Raw genomic sequence first — 21156 nt, 5'->3', positions numbered from 1 at the left:
AATAAAAGACGGGCAAGAAAATAAAAAGCAACTAAATAATGTCAAAAGATCAGAAATCAATGGGCCGGAGAAACGTGATCCGCACGGCTCCGTATGCGACCGCCCCCCCCTTCGCATTACGAGTTGTCTTTCTACATCCACTAAAGTTGCTTTTGTTCACCCCCTCGGAGATGTAACTCAAGCATGAGGAAGCCGTCTGACAATGTTTTGATATCGGCAAAAAATAGCCTTTTACTTAAAGGTTACTGGCCAAGGTTTATTGAGTTACATGTTCATCAGTGATGGGAGGCTGAACAGTTGAGCCATGAGAGAGCTTCATTAATGTGTAGGTTTAGATTTCACATTTTGATGTAACCGTGATGTGGAGTAGCAGGAAATGATCAATGAGGCTGTGGATAAAATGGTAGTTTAGATGGAAGTTGGGTTTGAAGACATTTTTTTTCATCAGAGCAACAAAAAAGTCCATGCAACAAAATCCATATTTAAACATAGGTTAGAACAAATATATATAATGCCCTCATTGTATTAGAGAATTCAGGATTTGTTGGTAATAACCAATATATCAAAACATGTCCCTTACATTTGTTATTCAATTATATATAGTTACACCTTACGAAAAACATTTTATTTATGTAGGTGAATTTCCTTTATTTTTGTATTTCTTTAATCTGATAATAGCTCCCCTTGTTGGGTAAAAATAGACACTGAATTTATCAACGTCATCGTAGTATTTCCGTTAAGACTGTGGGTCACTGTCAGGCTACTTTATCGCCTTCTTTTCTTCCTAAAGAAATAGTTTTTACTCTTTTTTTTAATAGGAATTTTCACGGGTTATTCTAGAGGTTACAGAATAGGGTTTCAACTTCTGTGGGAGTTGTGATCTGTTCTAATGAGAAAAAGAAAATGCAGCACCACAATGCTTTGTGTCAGCCGCTGAGGCTGAGAGATAGACACAGGATTAAAAAAAAAAAGAAAGGGGGGAAAAAACAATTTCTGGACATTTCTAGGAGATAAATTTAATTTCTTTGCTATTTGGAGGTCTTCTTTGAAAATGCAATTGTAATGAACACATTCAAAACTGGAGAATAGATTTACCCTCGGCTTCAAATAAGTCGGCGTTATCGGACTCTGTCATTCGCTCCTTTCCATTTTCGAGCTGCTAATTGATGTTTTTGATGTCGGCGAGAAAATTGAAGAAAATGTCATGTGTGAACCGGCGCGGAAGTTAATAAGATTGACTTCGTTGACTGAATTCGCAATGAGGGAAAGAGAGGCGTGTAATGGGGACTGCTGCGAATTCGCCCGTCCATCTGCCGAGGGATGAAATCGACACCTAGCACGAATGGGCCCGTAGAGGTCGATGTGGAGGGATGGAGCATTTGGGATGCCCCCTCCACCTCGTAGGAAAAAAAAGAAATCTGGGTTTTGTTTTCAGACTGATTGGAGTGCATAAGCAGCTGTTTTTTCCAGGGTCTGGGTGAAGCTTTTCGGGTGGAGTCGTCTCCCAGAGCGGCCTCCTTCGTCGCTCCAAACAATAGTCGTTCTTTATGCTGTTTTGAGTCTGAAAAGCCACAGTGCTTCACAAAGGTTAGATTAAGATGTGGCTAAAAGATGCACCAATATGAGTTAGGGTCATTGCATATGCTTGGCCAATGTGTAACAGAGCCTGAACTTAAATCCCCTTAAATAAAAGGATAGAAGCACCACCGGGGTCGCTCCATATTGAGCCATTTATCGGGAGCTGGCTGAAAGCCAAACGGAGCCGCTTTACTTCTCACGTTCTATCCCTTAAAGTGGATTTTATCGAGTTATCAAATTATTTGTCAGAATTTGCTTATTTTTAATAAAGGTATATTGTTAATTTAAAATAATTTATTTGTCGATTCTCATTAACGTTAAGTGTTATAGGTTCTACGTTTTTAATTGGGGAACGGATTAGCTGAGTTTGGTTCAGTGCTTCTGATTATTTTTCCTGGCCTAAAGGGGACTGAGCTAAACCCCTAATACGGCCAGTACCCCTAAGCGCTCTTCTTTTTGAAGACACCAAACAAAAAAAAAGTGGCCTCTGCTTGCGTTCGGCCCTCCGAGGATCGTGGATAAGGGACATTATTCTCAGAATAGGCAATTAATTCCGCTGGCAACGATCGGTTAGAGCTTCTTCCCCCACCGCCCCTCCAAACGCCCTCCTCTCCACCCTCCACTCGCCATTTGAAATGCTAACACAATGAAATATTTTTCTATTGGTCCGTGTCCCTCGGCTAAGCCACCGCCGCGGGCAAATAATTTAATCGACTGATGAGACCACAGGCGTGCCCGATAAAAAGGTTAACTGTACGTGACACGCACTCCAAGTAGCCCGCGATACCTTGAACTCTCAAGTTCTGTAACTTTTATTTGACTTTTTATTGTTTGCGAGGCTGGGCTTGTGTGGCCGCCAAGGCCGAAAACGCAGCAGTTTTATGTCGCCGTATTACTGAAAAATGAGGATAACGTGACGGATTTCTTTTTTATAAAGCAATTTTCTTCGTTTTGATTGTGCTATTCCTGCGATGGCATTTAGCGAGCGGGTTCTATTGTCCGTTGATATTTGACGGCTTTTTGTCAGAACGATAATCAAATGCAATGCCTTTCAGATGATAACTCAGGACAGATTAATCCATGTAATGCAGTGTTTCAATACGATTGAGGAATTAATTTGTTTAAAAGGTGAACATATTTCCCATGAACAGAATGAAATTGATTAAAACTATTTTTATATTAAACAAACATAAATATTATAAACATTCTAATTCGAAACCAAAACCGTTTTCTTTCATAACATTTCTTCTCCATTTTGTATCCATTGTTTTGGGTTTTACAATAGCCTGGCTCTGCTCTGTGAGCTTAAAGAACAATCCAGGATGGCACATTTCTCCACCTTCAGGGATAGGCAAGGTAGACTGCCAGATAGTGGGAGGAGGATCCCAGGCTGTTTATAAATTGTTAGTAAAAGATATATGGGCACAGAATAGGTATGGCTGCTGCAGTACCCCCAACCCCATCTTTCATGCACACACACAACACACATATACACACACACACACACACACACACACACACACACACACACACACACACACACACACACACACACACACACACACACACACACACACACACACACACACACACACACACACACACACACACACACACACACACACAGTACTGTGTGAGGACTGAGGCAGGTGGCTCCCCATGGCTGCAGCTTCATGACAACATGCCATTAGAAATAGCAGGCCTGTTGATCAATCCTGCCGACATGACAGCTTCGCCGCGAGGCCTGGCTCTTTGAGTGCCGACGCCGCGGCAGCTCCCTCTCCCGTTTCTCCCCACTAATTGGTGAAGGTTTCTCTTATATATGCTCGTGGCACAGGGCTTTTTTCTCTCCTCCACCTCCTCCTCCTTCTTTTCTTCTTTTTCTCCCTCTCCCTCTTTTTTAGCTTCTCTTTCCCCATCTATACCCCCACCGCTGCCACCCATTTTTTATCTCTCCTTCTCCCTATATATATATAAAATATTTTTTTTGTTTTTCATTTTAACATTGTCACATTGGAAGTGATAACTTTGGATGAGATATTGCAAGTGGGTTGAGCAAAGGGATGTGTGTGCCGCGGGCGCTGTTCGTTCTGTATTTTTTGCGGGACTATTGGAGCTGGGATTTGACATTGACTCTAGGCAATGTGCATCAGCACCAGATACACAATGGGGATCATCTAGAAAAAAAACTGTTATCTTTGTCAGGTGAAATGAAGGAGAAACTAGAACTTTGATACATGGCGTTTTTAATTGCGTGTTTTATTTTGATAATTTAGGCAATGCTGCCATAAATACTATATCCATAATTAAGTGACACTGTCATTTACATTGAGACTCATTTATTTATTTGTTGCTTTTCACAAACAGCTGTGTAGTAGAATCCATATTTGTGTTTATTTGATTTATCACATAATCCCTTTCTTTGTCATCAAACAGAATTAAGTTGCAAAATGTCAAAACAATTGTCAGGAAATGGCTGTGTGTTGCTTGCTGACTTGTCACGGCACACAGGCTGCGTTCTAATTCCACCAGCGTTTCGCCGTGCATCACTCTTAAATGCCACCCACTCTGAATCTCTCCCAACTAAATAAATGAGGGGGGAGATAAGCACACATTAAATGTTTAACTGTCTCGCATTTGTCATCTGTTTTACCCCTCTTAATTAAACAGACGCAGCTTAGCACCGGCACTCCAAGTGCAGACACACTCACACACACACTCACACAAACACACACACCCTGCCTGTGAGCGCTGGAGCATGAGCGCAAACACGGCCCTTCGATGATTAATTTAGCCGTTAATATTTATTTTACTCAGTCCTGCTAAGTTAGCAGCTCAGTGGAGGGCGAACCTGAGATCTACTTTCTCCTTTGTACAGAGTGTCTTGTTGCAAAATGAGTCGGGGAAAATATTAATATATTATTTGCTTATTTTGTTTTATCTGTTTTTATTGTTAAAAATTCTCCCAAAGTAGTTTCAGCGGGTGGAGAAGATGAATAATGTGGGCCGGTTCTGATTTGTGTCTGCTTCAGTATATTATAGCGATACACTGCATGTTGAAAACATTAACTACTACCTCCACCCAGTGGCACAAAATGAAAAGAAGGCAGGTGTGATTGGCAGCACACAGTATTTAATGTAGTGGGAAGACTTGCCTTAAGCAAAGAGGGGGATGTATTCAACACACAATAGTACTGCTATCTCCCGCTCTGCATTGTCTCTCTCATCGCCGACCTTATTACATGCCGTATTTGGCATGAAGAATCCCCTTCTTATCGGCACTGAATTTTAATGCGGATACACTTAGATGGCCGGCTTATTCTGGTAGTTGTTTTGACATCACATTGCATCTTCTGTGTGAGTGTTGGTTTATTATTTCTCAGCGAATCAGAAAAGAGATCTGTCTGCACCACTGTTTACCACTGTGCTCTCAACTTGCTGACTGTTCTGTAAAAATGTGGTGAGATTGTACATTGTGTGGCACTGGTGCCGGTTCTTGGGCCATCAGCAGACGTGGAAAAGGGAAAGGGAGAGCTCAGGCCCGGGGTGAGTGGGAGAAGAGAGGAGAGATAGAATTGGGGGGCTCCTCTGAAGCCCCCTCTCCAGATCCGAGGAGCGGAGCAGGGATCAAAGTGGCTTGTTTTATGTGGCTGGTGTGAGACTTTGAAGTCTCGGAGTCACCTACAGCACTCACTTCATCAAGTTCACTAGTGTCTTAATAGCAGATCAATAAGTTTCAAAGTCAGAGTTAATTTGATACTAGCGCTGATGTGATCACGCTGGGCCACAGAGCTGGCTGCTCGGCTCCCCCCGTCTCTCTCTTCCCTTCTCTCCTCCTCACCTAGATTGGACCTGTTTTAGGCTCTCAACTTGAATTAAGCCGCGATGGGATTCTGTGTTCGGTGCCTGTTTTCATCGAGGGCCCCGTGTGAACGCTTAATCAGTTTCTGTGCTTGTGTCACTACAATTAAAAAAATCATTTGTTTAATTAGAATGCAATTTACAGCATTCCTTCGCAGCGCTTTTGAATTTCAAGATCTACATTTTAGACCCATATTCTTAATGTTTTTATTATAAAAGCACAATTTATTATTGTGAATTATTACGGTCATAGCAGATATGTATTTCTTTGATAATTTGTGTAACAAATCATTTAATTAGTCTTGCATAATATAATTACTATAATTATTAGAAGACTCAAATTAATGTAATAATACACATTTGATTGATTTTTGATGGAATCTAGTTTTGCTCTATCATTTTATTATATGTATCTTTCTTTGCTGCCGAAATTGGATCAAATTGAATTCATTAGATCACAATAACATCTTGTAAATAACAGATCTAATTTGAAAAATCAAATAATGTGTTTAATAATGCATATTTTGGTTATATTTTAAAATGTATGAAATTGTCAAAATAAATTGCAAAGTGATTTCTAAAGTTTTAATTGTGAATGGAGCGCTTAAACAAAAATTACGGCAATGCCGACGGCTTTTGGAGATTGTAAGAATCGGGAAAACGAAGCGCTTTCTTATGCGCGCTATTCATTTCACAGAAAAGGCAGCAGCACCATCTGTATTTGGGTCCCTGACACCAGTGAGTCGGTGAGGCTGGATCAGCACCTCGAGAACAAAAGGCCAATTTAGTATGTTCATCTAAGGGTTGCTAATGGTATTAGGGCGCCTGCAGGGTGGTCGGCGGGGGCCCGGCGCTCCAAGGTGAGCCCGCAGCTTGACCCCCGCACTCACACCAATTCACAGGGCTGTTGGCATTAGTGCCCCACATCTGCCATTTTTTTTGTGTGACCCCCACTCTTTATTTTATAGTTGTATTCTTCAAAACATAAGTTTTAATTTGACCCATATAAGATTTGGCCGCTCCTCTAACGGAAGTCGTTGAACGGAGAAAATGAATCAGATAATTGTGGAAAAGGATGAACGCTGTTCTAGAAGCTTGACTCTGTGTGGCTCATCATTTAAAATATGTGAGAAAAGAGAAAGGGGTCTGCTTTTGAAAAATCCTTTACATTTTGTTTTTGATACGGAGAGAGAAGGATGGCTTGTCATCTGCTCAGATTTACAAATCAGGTAGGAATGTTTCTGCTTTAAATATATTTTATCACAGAGCTTTATATTTATAACACCAGTGGATAAAATAATTTTCATGAGAAAAATTGGAATGACATCATTCTGAAGAAAAATATTTCGCATTGTGACATATTTGATGAAGGGTTGGGAAATTGTTCAGAGAGCCGTGTTTGACTGAGCCGAGGGTTCCCGGTGTGAGGCTGTTTCTGTAGGGAGCGGGTGGCGGAGCAGGGAGAGGGCTCCGGGATGGAGCTCTGCGGCGGGTGGTGCTGATGGAGCTGCCTGTGAGGCTGCCTGTGTGGCTGCCTGTGAGGTCCTCAGCGCCGGAGCTCCGCCGGGCTCTGCCGACAGTGCTGGGGGTCCAGCGTTTTAATTAATGTTTCATGTTAAATGTAGTGCCAGCGTTGCCCGCTTGTACATGTTATTTCTAATAATGTTCCCACAAAGGTGAGAAAGCAAATCCAGATCTTCTTGTAAAAATAAAATCAAGGAGAATAAATCCGATGTATATCATCAAAAGAAAGGGGGAAAAAAGGATGTTCTTTGAATTTAAATTGTGTCTGCCGTCATCAAAATTATTTGTAATTTATGATTTAAGTCCTTAAAAAAATTGTTAAAATTACAAGGTGAAAATATGTCTATATTCCTCCTTCCTTTTTTCTTGAAATTCCCGCTGTTCATGCACCATGAAATCTTGCTTCATTAAAAGTGTATTAATCTTGTCTCGTCTCATGGGAGGTACCTTAAGAAGATGTTGTGTCTTTTCTTTAAATTGTTGGAAGAAAAAAAAATCTCCAGATTTGGTCCCTGTCAGTCAGAAATAATTGTGTGCTTAATCTTGTCCCTGATGGATGACTTGGAGTTCAGCAATGGGCCAGCTCCAATGACAAATACAATATTAATATTCATTAACTGCTTTGACAATGCTAATTTTGATGCAGTAGTAAAGGGCCTTCCAAAGTTAGCGGCCAAAGCATCAGAGCTGAGCAAGGTGGCAAGATAATTTGTGCTGCTTTACTGAGCTGAAGGCTTTTCAAGTCTTAAGCAGGGGAAAAAAAGGCTAGGTAGCACAAACAAAATAAAAGAGAAAGGGAAAAAGTTCAGACGCATTGGAAACCAGGACTGTGGAAGTAATACGATCAAGAGACGGCTACACAAATCTGACATCTCCAATGCTGCATCTTTGAGCAAATCTTTTTTTTATTTTAACAAAAACTTGCAACAGAAAAGGAGCACAACATGGTAAGTCAGCACAATCTCGTGTTTTTGTTTAATCGTTTTGATCTTTTCAATTATCGCCATTTGAAGATCAATAGTCTTTTTTTTCTGTTGTGGTTAAAAGGCTCACAGCGGTGGTATAGTGGATGGTCGGATCACGGCTTTAAGAGTGGGCTTCCTCTCTTCAAGCCACCATTTGGCCGGGTTGAATTTTTCTATTGCCAGCTCTCCTGGAAAACCGCACAGGGCTTGTATCCATTTATTGGTATTTTTGGTTTTGTTTTAACTGCTGTTGTTGGCTTGTTGTAGGGCGAGTTTGACTTTGGAGTTGGGGTTCCTTTTCCCCTCTCAGATTTCTTAAGAGAGTTCAGGCAGGAGAGTTAAAGCTGTACTACGATGACAGGCTTTTTCGGTGATAAATGTTAGTTTTTTATGTCTTTCGTGTGGCGGATTTTTTCCCGAGGCTTCTTACATCAAAAATTGGGGCTAGCGACGGGCATGAGGGGTAACGTGGACGCGACACCACAGACCCCTTTGCCCCGGATCGGAATGCTTTTTCTAGCCCTTTTTCTCCTGACACTTTTTTCTGCCTAGCGTTTGTGTTTTTGTATTTAATTTAGTGTGACTTGCGGTGAATGGAGCGTGGCTAGTTTTGGGGATTAACGACATGACGAGAGACACCCCGCTGCTTGAGTTTAGCCAAGTTAGGGTAACTCCTATAGACGGCACTCCACTACCTTTATGTCTGCCAAGCCGCTGAATGAAAGCCTCTCTCTTTCTCTCCCTCTTTTTGTTGTTCTTTCAACTTATCAAAGAAAGAGAGATGGACTCAAAAGAGCTTATTAGGGGGGATATGAAGATGGGCGAGGGGGAAAGAGGGAGTCTCGGTCAGACGCGGGGAAGAGCAGCGGAGCCTGAGTGTGCGTTTGAATGCATGAGGGGACTGAGAGTGAACATCCAGCTCTGGCCACCACACTTTTTTCTCCGCTCTGGGACCTAAGAGCTGCCGTCCTAAGTTGCTCCAGCGTACCTTGGCTTTAGCCCGGTTCTCCGGACGCTGTCTTATCGGCTTAACCCATCAGGCTTTAGCGAGGGGCTGCCGTAGATGAGGTGCTGCCCCCCAGTGGATTAGTGGCTGACATGGTTGTGGGAGTCTGCTTGGAGTCTGTGCACTACCACGAGTGCCAGCATGCTTGTTTTAACCAGGAACCGAGCAGCATCCCAAATACAGCTCTTTTAAATGGTAAGACTTTTCAACATTTTAATTACCGCTCTGCTTTATTTTATACTGCTTGTTTGGCTTTATATATAATGTTTTGATTGGATTTATTCATGGTTATTTTTCTGGGTTCCGTTTGGCAATTTATAACACTTATGTTGCTAAGTGACAGATTGACAATTTGGATAATGAAAGGCACTGTTTGATTGCTTTGTCTTGACAACCTGACAGCGGTGTATTATTCTAAGACATCAAGATAAATATGATTATTGTTTATTTTATTGTATACCATAATTATACTGAATGTAATTCTTACCTTTATTTATATTGGAGCAATTTATATTTTGTATTGAAATTTAGATATGAGGAATCGTTATCATATCTTTTATTTCTGTGCTTTTGCTAACATTAATAATAGGGGTTGATCAGTCTTTAATGGTAAATGTCTCAAATCTGTCATTTCGAATAAAATCTGATTTTTGTACATTACAATAATTAAAACAGTTAATGCTTAGAGAAGAGAACGAGGGGCCACTTTTATATTAGATATGTTTGTTAAACATATTATCTCTTTGCGGTTTTATCTGCATTGTTTAAATGTATCTAAAGAGTAATGCATTTGTAAAGGTCAGAGGCCGTTCCGTTTCCCTGTTTTCCAAAAGTTTTTGTTCTTTTTTTTTTTCCCTCTTGTATTGCACACTTTATGGTCTCGTGCGAACATCTCAGACAGTGGAGTGGAATAGAGTATTTTTGTGTCCCCCCTGTGCTCTCTTGTGTTGTGGTCGTTGATGCCATTGTGGCTGGGTGATTGGGAGCTGTCCATCACTTGCTGGTGAACTGGCAGTTTACTTAAGAAAGTGCACGTGGGACAAAAGGAGATGGCAGGAGTGTGGCAGGGCGGCTGAATAGAGGGAGGGCAGGCAATTAGCCACCGCCTTGTCGGGGCTCTTTTACTTGTCAAGCTGGAGCCCCGGCGCTATTGTCCAAGCTGTGTAAAGGACATTCCCAGGGCTTTGTTTTGGCTTTAAGGGCCTCAGGACTGCCTGCCGCAGGCCAGGGAAGAGCCGGGTCCCAACAGCGCCAGAGAGGCTGAGCGAGTGCAGGGGGGGGGGGGAAGAAAAGAAACAGCGCATTAAGATTAAAGTCTTTGTTAGTTTGTAGTTGTTTCTGTAGCTAACTTTTTCAAATGCCCTAATACAGCTTAAAAAAAACATGATTATTTCATTTGATTTGCCTTGTGTATAAATATATCTAAATAACCTGTTCATATTTTCTTAATTATTTTTCTTCTATAACAAACTTAATCAGGTCACATTATACATGTATTAAGTGTTACTGAGCCTAGATGGCTCTATAAATATTTAATTTGTCATGGTCATTAGTCAGATTCAGGTTGTTAGATGTTATAAAAGGTAATAAACGGATGACAAGGCTTGTTAATTATAGAATGTAAAAACGAAAATTATCTTTACATTAAGAAACTGATTATTCTGTTAACAGAATTTAGATTTGTAATCATTTAAATGTACTATAAAAGAAAATGCATTTATCTGATGGGGTTTTACATTTCTAAAATAGAGTTGGATAATATTTCCCTAATTGTAAATGTTTAATGTGGGAACCAACCTTTTCTCTTAGCCTTCTTGCAATATAAATACATGATAATATTTTGAGGCACTCATATTTCTTAGTTATTACTCATTATAAAATTATTATTTTAGCCAAATAACAAATCCAAAGTCATGTTTTTGATGTAATTCCCTTTGATGCACCGTGTCTGCGTGCTCTGATGGCCAACACATCTCTTTAATTTCTTTGCGCTTGTTGAAAGAAGGTCTCGACCATGCAAAGCTCATCATTTGACTTAAGTAGTGAGACTAATAATGGATTTGAAGGTGAAATAGTTGCTAAGAATAGAGGATGTGAAGGAGAGGGCACTGAAGAGGGGCTCAAGGCCCTGTTCACAAGAACCTTGAATGGAGCCACAGTTGAGGGAGGGAGTTAAGAGAAGAACTGTCCTCCACTCTTAGGTATTGTTTAGAAAAGGGGACAGAGGGGGTTGGAATAAAAAGGATTGTGAGGAAAGGTGCCTCGTCCGTGTCAGAGTGAAGACCCCTGGATAGTGGGTATGAAGAAAGGACTGTCAGCATCACACAGATAAAGTGACTGTTGACCACACTTTCCTGAGCCTGCCCTCTCGTTGTGGATGTTGTTGATTCTTGTTTCTTTTCTCCCTTTCTATCTCTCTCCCCTTTGTCTCCATCTCTGGCCTTGCCCATTTTTACCTTCTGCTGCCAGTTGTCTCTGGTTCCTCAGATTTTCTGCATTTGTTGAAAGAAAGCCTCCATCATGCAGAGCTCATCATTTGACCTAAGTATGATGCAATATTGGATTTGAAGGTGAAATAGTTGCAAAGAAATGAAAAGAAGAGGGCACTGAGGAGGGACTCGAGGCCTGGCTCACATGAAACCTGAATGGGGCCACAGTAAAGGGTGGGAGTTAAGTGAAGAACTCTAAGGTATTATTGAGAAAAGGGCAAAAAAGGATTGTGACGAAAGGGGCCACGTTCATGTCAGACTGAAGACTTTCTCTTCCTCTGTTTCCCCCCTGGATAGTGTGTATGAAAAGGGACTGTCAGCATCACACAGATAAAGTGACTGTTGGCCACACTTTGCTGAGCCTGCCCTCCCTTTGTGGATGTTGTTGTGTCTTGTTCCTTTTCTCCCTTTCTATCTCTCTCCCTCTGCTGCTCTCTCCTCTTTGTCTCCATCTCTCGCCTTGCTCGCTTTACCTTGTAGCCAAAGCTTTTCAAGCTGCCAGTTCGTCTCTGGGCATCCTGGAGGCACAGCAGAGCCCACACACATACACACACATAATCCTAAGAAACACACACACAGACCCAACGTGTACTGCAGGGATTTGGGTAATAACTGCATATTTTTTTTCTCCGTTTGAGTATTTTTTTTTTTCTGGAGTATTGCTAGTGGGAAGACTGCTGCGTTGCTGAGAAGCTACTCACAGTATTCTTTCCTTCTCTCTGTCCACATTCTGGCTCTCACGTCTTGTACTTCTTGTCACCGGCGTCAAAACTTTCACTGAGAAGAAGAGGAGATTGCGGGCCGCTAAGAGCGAGAGCTTCTCTGGGTAGAAAGAGGGGGTTCGAGGGTTTTTGGTGACTGTGTGTTTATGGGGAAGCAAGGCCTAAGAACCTGAACCTGCTCTCAAGAGATACTCACACACTCTACTTTCAAAACCTGAGGGAACATTGGTCAGCCAGCAAAGAGAGGGGGGGGACGATAAACACACATGCACACATGCCCAGCAACACACTCGCAAACAGTGAAGGAAGGAGCCAAGGCAGAAACAGACAAAGAAGGAGAAGTGGAGGAGAGAAGCGGCCAAGAGAAGCAAAAGGGCTTCTCCCCGGCGTAGAGAGGGAAGGAGGAGCTGGGGGGGCCAGGTGGAAGGAGGAGGAGACGAGGGCGGGGGTGGGACCGAGGGGGTCATGTACCCGCGGGATGGAGCTTCAGCCGGGCCGGAGGAGGCAGGGGCCAAGGCAGGAGTCCTGGGCCCCGGGCTCTCTCTCCTCCAGCAGGTGGGCTGCTGGCACCTCAATCTGAACAGCTGGGTGAGTAACGCAGTCCTGCTCCCCTGCTTTTCACTCTTTTACCCACTGTTATTCTGACAGGTTGTTGTTGTTGTTGTTGTTGTTGTTGTTGTTATGGTGCAGGTTGGCAGTTAGCAAGTGGTATTGAGAGATTGTTGTCCCCCTGATCTTTTATGTGCTTCTTCATGGAAAACTTTTGTGTGTGTGTGCTGTACTTACATCGTGATTTAATTAAATGAGATGATCAAACCAAGGATTAATGCTCCATAGACTTACACACCTTAATGTTACTGATGCTTTTAAATTGAGGCCTAAATGCAACAAATAATTGTCAAGAGTGTTAAGTTGATTAAAAAAAGTGCATTTTCACGGTTCTCTCAAGAGGAATATTATTTACTTGACAAAACATTTGATCGAGCTCATGTCTTAACCATGAAATGTAAAATAAGATTTCAATAACCTCACAGATTAACATATTCCTTTGTCAATGTTGCCATCCCATTCAAATTCTTAATTGCCTGGCTTTCAACTGAGATTCTGAGGGGCTGATTGCATTTCAAAAGGCAGGATTCAGTGTGGCTCTTACCACTGTGACACAATATCACCTCTTAGGGAAGCCCTTTAACTCAGGTATGGGAGCTCAAGAGGCTGTTTACATTGAAAAGAACGCACGTGTGTCTAAGAGGTGATTTGTCTTCACAGAATACAACTGTTCTAGCAAATACCACTTCATATTTAAGCTATTTGTGCGCAGTTTTATTTGTCTGTGACATATCAGAACATGTCCTTTCTGCGATTCTATTTGAAGTGCCGACTATCAAAGATGGGAAGCAAAAATAAATGGTGACGAACGACTTGAGTGCTAGCGAAGAGAGCAGGAGGAAGGGGAGCAAAGGCTCTGGCCCACATCATATTTTTGTTCAGCGCTCTGATCAAGCAGTCGGCATGTCACTGCAGCAAAGTGAATAGATTAACTTTTAAATATACTGTGGTCTCGGGAGCCCCTTGCCCTCAGAGACGCATCTTCTCTGCACGAAAAAACTGATCAACACCTCCATATCTGCTTTTTAAATCCCTTTGCTCCCCTTCTACAATTCCCAGGTTCTTAATATTGTGAAGTTTTTTTTGATTAACCAAGAAATATAATTTCTGAAATGTAGCAGGGTTTTTTTTAAATCAGCTTGGTGTGGATCGGGGCTCTGATAAGCCTTTAATTTGTCGGAGCATTTCAGATTCCAGAGAAGTATTCCTTTTAGATTGTCTGCTCGAATCTGAGGACTGAGTGCTAGCAGGGATAGTGTGTGAACGTGGCTCGGTATGATATGTGGTTAGCTAGGAGATGAAGATCTGTTGCCTGGAGGGGGCACTCTATATCTCCCAAAGGAAAACACAGCAATCATGTGTGTAAACAGATTTCAACAGAATGACATTGAATGATACCAGATGATACATTAGATATGTGGCAGCACAGTTTGTACTTTTTGTTTTGCTCAAATCCAATAGTGCGCACACACTTACAAATGACTCTTCTCTGACACGCTCCCCCAGCACCCCAGTGTTGTGTGTTTGTTTTCTGTGTGGTGTCACTCAATGTGCTTTGGACGTAGGCCATTTGCACGCTCTGGGAGAGGCTCAGGCAGCTTTTTCTGCTTGCTTTGGAATTTGGAGGCCTGAGAGGACCCCAATCCATCACAGCTCTGCCATCCCCTGTCTGTCCTCTCCTCTCGTCAACGGCCTCCTTCTCCTGCATCGGCCTCACTACAGCTCATTAGCGCCCCGCAAGCTGTTGTGACAACTCATCATATCATGACAAAAAGCAGAGAGGCAGAGACTGTAGCTGCCCCCCCCGTCCCCCCCCGTCCGACCACCCCCTGGGCCCACAGGGTCGCCACCTTCACATTTAGGGCTCAAATTGGCCCTGCGAGGTGCCACCAGGCGGAAATGCAAGGCCAACAGCTTTTTCCTGTCCGGCCTCCACCTCGCTGTCTCCCTCCCTTTGTCTCACTCTGTCCTGCTGTCATATTCTCACCCCCTCTGCCTTCTCCTGTACCCCCCCTCTCCCCAGAGGTCCGACTTGAAGCAGCTCATTCATTTGTCAACTTCCAAAAGGCTCTTTTCACACAGTGGAGCGACAGCATTAGTCACCATTTAGCATAGGACATATTTGACACTTGATATAGTATTCTGGTCCTATCTGCAATGCATCTTGGGAAATGAGTTTAACACTTGCAGAATTCAAGTTTAAAAATCCTGGTGTTTGTTAGCCGTTAATGTGAATCACCACTGTAAAACGAGGCTGTTGGAATGACACAAATACCCAAATATATTCAGGCATATAAGCATCTTTCCCTTTGAGCATTTGAGCCTTGCAGCTGGAAAAAGAAGAATAGAATAGAATAAATAGAGCCAAGGCGATATCAATAACATAACCAGAGGCGGCAACTACTGCTTCTGTTTGTGTCTGCTGTACTTAAGTGTGCTGCCTGCACTTCACAGCACTGGCCTTCCTCAGCAGCAGGCGCTGTATGTGTCCTGGACGAGGAAAGAGTCAATGTGCTCATTGATGTTCGTGCTCTTAAATTTTACTGCAGGGTCTTTTCGAATGCCAACTCTCTTTTTGAGGCTCGAGAACCTGGTCTTTATGACTACAGAGCAGTGCGTTTTTGTTTTTTGTCTTCTGCTATATTTGTTTATTGTAATGACGGAGGTGGTGCGAAAGGATGCAAGTCAGCGGGGGTGTAGGAGCAGGAAGCGTTCTTTCTTTTCCCCTGGCTTTTGTTGAGCAGGGAGAGTAAAGCCTCCCACGTTGCCTGCTTTTGTTTCACTGCACCCTTTTGAGCTCTGTGCGGCTGAAGCACCCAACAGCCTGCCAGACGAGTCCCTGGGCTTGTTTTGTCCCACAGTGGCCACAGGGCAGGTGCTGGGCCTCCGTTCCTCAGGGACCACCGGGTGCTGCCTTGTTGTCAGCGGGAGACAAAGTGGATGCTACTGCGTGTGCGATGATCACATGGCATGCAGAGAGTGAGCAGATTGAAGACATCGGACCACAGGAAGTCAGCTGACTGCCCATATGTGTGTTTGGTGATCAATCAACAATGTGGGGGCGAGTTTGACTGATGGCACTAGCAGCTTTCACCCAAGATCTCTAAAGGAATGTTATACGATTTAATGCAACGTACTCACTAACAAAACTTTATGTTGCCATGTTCTCGCCTTCACTCCAAGCTGTGGAAGCAGTCGGTCCAGCTCGTTGCTATTTGCCTTGCTCTGGGCTTTTCAGGAAAGAAAATAAAAGCACACTCTTCGACCGCAAGTGACTATGATGTGAATCGTCTGGCTTCTAGCTCTCTCCGTCTCTCACACACCCTCTGTCTAAATGTGGACTCAGTGGATGGGCATTTTGAACTGTCTTCTCAATGGCCGGGGCCCCTGGACAAAAGAACTCATTTAAATGGCCACTAAAGCTTTTCAGCACCAAGAGATGAAGAATTGACAACATTCTTTCACATCATTACCCGAGGAAGGAGCAGGGAGTCGCGAAGGAGGAGGTTAGGAGGTGAGAGATATGGAAGGGGGTGGGCACGAGAGAAAAAAAGAGGGAGCAAGAGAGAGGGAGACACAGGCCATCTTCTAGCAGCTGTCATAACCCCCATCCTGGGTGTTTCTCTACCAGTTTATTCTTTTTCATCCCACTATTCTAGATGTGCAGATCAGATCAGGAGCCTGTACGCAGCACTCGGTTTGTGTTCTTTTTAACGAATCCCATTCCGCCTACCGCCCCTCCCTCCCCCTCCACGACACACAAACACACACACATCTCCCCCCCCCCCCCCAACCCGCTTCTCTCTTCCATAGCCTTTTCAGCTCAGGGCTGTGAATGAGTCCCAGGAGTCTCTCTGCATCCCTGGAGTTCTGCTGGGGTTCATTAATCTTTCATTGGGACCATGGCAATAGGGAATGCTCCCCCCCCCCCTCTCTCCCATTCTCCACTCCCCCACCACTGCCACTACAGAATAGAGGTCTATATGGCCCGGGTTGTACGGACAGCTTTTTACTACCCAGAGAAAATATAGTATGGGCCTCTGAATGGACTGTTGCTGTATTAAGCTCTCGCACGGGCCCAATATTAACTTCCGCCTCACACAGATGATTACTTTGCAGCATTAAGTTCTGCCCACATTGGTCTCGCCCTGAGCCCACCGCTTTGCATTTGTATTGTCAATGAGCATGGAGCAACTGAGCATCATTTGTATGTATGCCCCCCTGCCAACATCTAGTCCCATTAATGTTTTTCAAAGTCTTCTGGAAATGTGCCACAGTGGAGCGCTTCTTTTTTTTCCCTCTTCTTTCTTGCATGGGTTAAAGTCACTAATGAGGGTGTGTGGCCTGTGAGAGAGCAGATTTACACACACACACACACACACACACACACACACACACACACACACACACACACACACACACACACACACACACACACACACACACACACACGGCTTGGTGTCTTACTCCTCTCCCCCCCTGAACATATCATCCATGTTATGATAAGCCTGATTAGTGCTGCTTCTTTGACTGCTGAGGGCAGGATAAGGATGTGTGGGTAAAGAGGCGAGAGCAGCCTCTTACACCAGCCTAATCTACAGCAGAGCTCTAATCTGGTTATCTTGTGGTTTGGGGGGACTGCGTGTGTATTAGTGAATGTCTCGGCCTGGCCTGATGAGTGGGGCTGAGCTCCGGTTAGCGCAGGGGCCCACGGCAGCACACCCTAAAGCTCCACTGTAATCTTTGGGTAATTGAAAAAAGGGGGCCTGCGCCACTTAGGAGCACAAAGAGAAGATTACATAGCTAAAACTAATTTGGCAAAAATGCAGAAATGGATTTTCAGCCCCACCTCCTCTCTCCTAACCCTTTTATTACAATACACCCCTACCCTCCGTGAACCGAGCCCTGGGGGAATATATGTGGGAAGGGGAGACCAGGGAGGAGGAGAGCGCTGACTGGAGCTGCTAATGACTGTGGATTTACACGTGCTGCCTTGATTTCGTGGTTTACAGATGATCGATTACTTGACTGCAACGGTGGTTAAAAGTGCCTCATCACACAGCAGACCCAAATGTGAACTGGCAACCCCCCAAGCCTCTAAGATTGTGTTACTGAATTCCACGGTGACACCGCAGAAGTGGTTTTTAATTACAAACCACACTATTTTCACTGTGGCTTGGTGGTTTGGCGCCTCGAGAGTACCATAAAGTGGATCGCTCTTCTTTCAGGGCCTTCAGACCAAGTTGTAATTCTGTGGCAGGAGCACTGCAATCTCTGACCCCTTACCTAAATATTAACGTTCTGCTTTTTTTTCTCTTTCTCTCAGTCTAATAAGGTTCCAGTGGTACAGCACCCTCACCATGTGCACCCTCTCACACCTCTGATCACCTACAGCAATGAGCACTTCACACCGGGGAACCCCCCACCTCACCTACAGACAGACGTGGATCCCAAAACAGGTACAGTATTTTTCCCCTGCATGCATGTATGATTGACCTGAGATTGTTTACTCAAAACAGAATAGCTGTTAGCAACATGCTACTTGAATCCTGCTAAAACAGCAGAACAGTGTGTTTTGTTTCAGAACAGTGAGGCACTTCAGCTCTGAGAGAGTGTTTGCACTGACGAGTGTGTTCATGTTTTACAATGCCCTGCCACCATGGTTCACATATACAGACTTTAGTTCATGGCGTCTGTCTGTAGACAAGTTCTTGTAAAAACAATTTGAGAATGAATTACTTACAATATGTATTCTAATAGTAGGCTGTGTAGTTTAAACGTATCTCCTTCTTGATATTGACACAGCAACTATTTAACAACCTCAATAACATTTCTAGGACTGTTTTATGAGACTGATAGTTGGACAAAGTCACAGTCATCTTAAGTAGTCCTTGTTGACAACAGCTGCTCTCATCTGTTACCGATTGATTTAGCTATCACGCTCACATTAACGTGGTTTGAGCTCAGTGGAAAGTGGCTTCACATTGGATATCAAAACCTGAACAGTGGTTCATAAACTCCCTCGTAAAACACGGAATTTAGCAAACAACCACGATTTAGGACCGCAACTCCTTTTGCCAAGACTCAAAACAAGACAGCCAGTGTAGTTGGAGGTCCTCACATATAAATACCAGAAACCTCAACAGTCTCTGCTCGGAATGATGTCATAAGCGAATCCTTAAAAGGCTAGATGTGACCTGAGCTCCTGGATTTAAACAGGTTGTCATAGATTGACTCAGTGCCCAAAAGGAGTGTAGTTATGTCTTTACCGCCTGTTGATCATGCAGATGGAGAATCAATGTTAAGCAGTCAGATGCTGCCCACTCACATGCCTCTCCCACAACCATTTAGCATACCCTTTTAGAAAATGTCATTCGTTTACGTGAGCATCTTGACTCAGCACTTCATTTCGTTAACTGTCATACTGCCCATCCTTTCAGGTTAATGCATTTCCAGTGCGAGGAATCATTTCATGCTATTCAGCGGTCTCTAGTGGACTCAGTCAGTGTTTTAGGTAATAATGTTCCATTATTATGATGGTCCTTACAAAGGGGAAATAATGTGCCAGCTGCTGTTTAATGTAGTGCTTAATAGGGCTGCTTAATTGGGCTCAGTGTTTAATTAATTAATGAGCTTTATTAGGTCTTCGGCGCTGGGTGGCGATTGGATAATGTTCCAGGGCTTTGCTGTTTAATATAATTTGCCTTTGCTATAGCATGTTTTTTCCCCCGCTTAGGCTTAAAATGCTGCACAGCACCATCAGTAACAAAATCCCCCCTTAGTTCCTGGATAACCTGGATCAGCTGCAGTTAGGGTGTAACCACCAACAAGAGCCAAGTTCTGCTCTACGAAGATCGATCTGGCCCTTCTTTGGTTGTGTTGGCACAGGTATCTGCAAAAACAGCTGCATAGGTAAGCCAGCTGTGTGGAAAAAACGCAGATCAGCCAAAATGAAAGTCCCCTAGTTCCTGGTCTACCGAGTGCACACACCTCCCTGCTGTGCTTTTACACTTGTCTAGTGTTCCCTGTTTCAAGTTTGCCATGAGACGGAAAGTTATTTTTACACGCGACTGTGTACGAGACCTTTTCAAGGCATTCATTCAGGGCAGCTTGTCGATGCAGTTTCTTCGCCTGTCAGCTGCCACAGAAAGCAAAGGCAACACCGCGTGGACGCTGTGATTGCTCAGCGAATCCCTCAACGGGAACTGTCCTTAAATTAGACATCTTTGTCACTGCTTCTAACAATCAGTTAATACATTCATTAACTGGAGTAGTCAACCGTTAATCCAAAGTACTATCCAACTGAAAATTTACTTTTTAGTTTATTCATGTATTTATCAGTTGGAATCCATATCCATCCAGCCAGTGTAAATCCTACTGACTGAACCTGGAGCCCTGTATAAGCAGCTCTCTGATCACAAAGAAGGCTTTAATTATATTGTGTTTTGTACACTTCTAAACCTGAGTCATTTCATATAATTAATCTCCTGAATCAGTAGACAAATGTGACAAGAATCGTGTTGGTGTTCTCTCCTCACCTCTCTCCCCTCTGCCTCTTCCAACACATTGTGAGGCCGCCGCCTCAAAGGCCTTTGATCAGGAAGTGTGATTTAGCACTGTGTACATGCGAGCAACAAGCCCTCTTCCTCCGCCTCATCCTCCCATCTGCACTCCTGTGATGTCTGCCCCGTTCAGATGTGAAACTCTCAACAAAGAACGAATTCGGGGCTGACAAAGATTTGGTTCTCTCTCTGTCATCATCTTGTCTGTCCACCTCCTCACTGCTCCTGTCATCCTCTTCTTTCCCCACAGGGATTCCAAGGCCTCCACATCCTCCAGACATATCTCCTTATTACCCACTGTCACCTGGCGCTGTCGGCCAGATCCCACACCCGTTAGGATGGCTAGTACCACAGTAAGCAAACCCTTTTTTTTTATTATGACACTTTTTACTGTATTCTCTTGTGTGAAAAGGCTTGCAACACCCACATATTGTCATGAGTAATACACGTTATATCAAGCTAAATCATTAAAGAGAGAAACAGCTAACAATAGTCGGCACGCAAAGTCAATTATGTAAGCCGTCTCTGTCTCCAAAATGGCTTCGCTCTTGTGTTTAAAACCAAAACAAACCTTAAACACACTCACTGCGGGACCACAGAGGACCATTGGCTCTTTCTCACACCCTCACAAACCTCAACTTGCTACGTTGTGGCAAATACTATTTTGCAGGTCGCTGTATTGCCCAATTAGAGTAATGAACCGCGATTGCCCGTACTTTACCCACAATTCCACACGGGGGCTCTCCCCTGGTAACTCTTGTCAACACTTGTTAATATGACAAAAGGCTACAAATTAAGCTCTGTTAATTTAATGTTTTCTCACCGCGATCTAAATACCGA

At 43.5% G+C, this 21156-nt stretch overlaps 1 protein-coding gene across 22 annotated transcripts in view; it reads left to right on the top strand.

Annotated features, from left to right (window-relative positions):
- Positions 1 to 21156, top strand: part of tcf7l2 (transcription factor 7 like 2) — an 88044-nt gene that overhangs the window by 53706 nt on the left and 13182 nt on the right. For 21 of the 22 annotated variants that reach the window (XM_079660323.1, XM_079660329.1, XM_079660327.1 and 18 more), the window contains 2 exons: positions 18081 to 18213; positions 20567 to 20669. In XM_079660323.1, coding sequence (XP_079516449.1) covers positions 18081 to 18213; positions 20567 to 20669 — 236 coding nt within the window. Of the gene's footprint in view, positions 1 to 12533; positions 12734 to 18080; positions 18214 to 20566; positions 20670 to 21156 lie in introns of those variants that run through there. The other variant, XM_079660332.1, reaches the window with a different exon arrangement.

This window comes from Notothenia rossii, assembly GCF_949606895.1.
Source record: "Notothenia rossii genome assembly, chromosome: 11".
Taxonomy (NCBI): Eukaryota; Metazoa; Chordata; class Actinopteri; order Perciformes; family Nototheniidae; genus Notothenia; species Notothenia rossii.
Note: the sequence above shows the minus strand (reverse complement) of the source record. Positions and strands in the feature narration are given on the sequence as shown.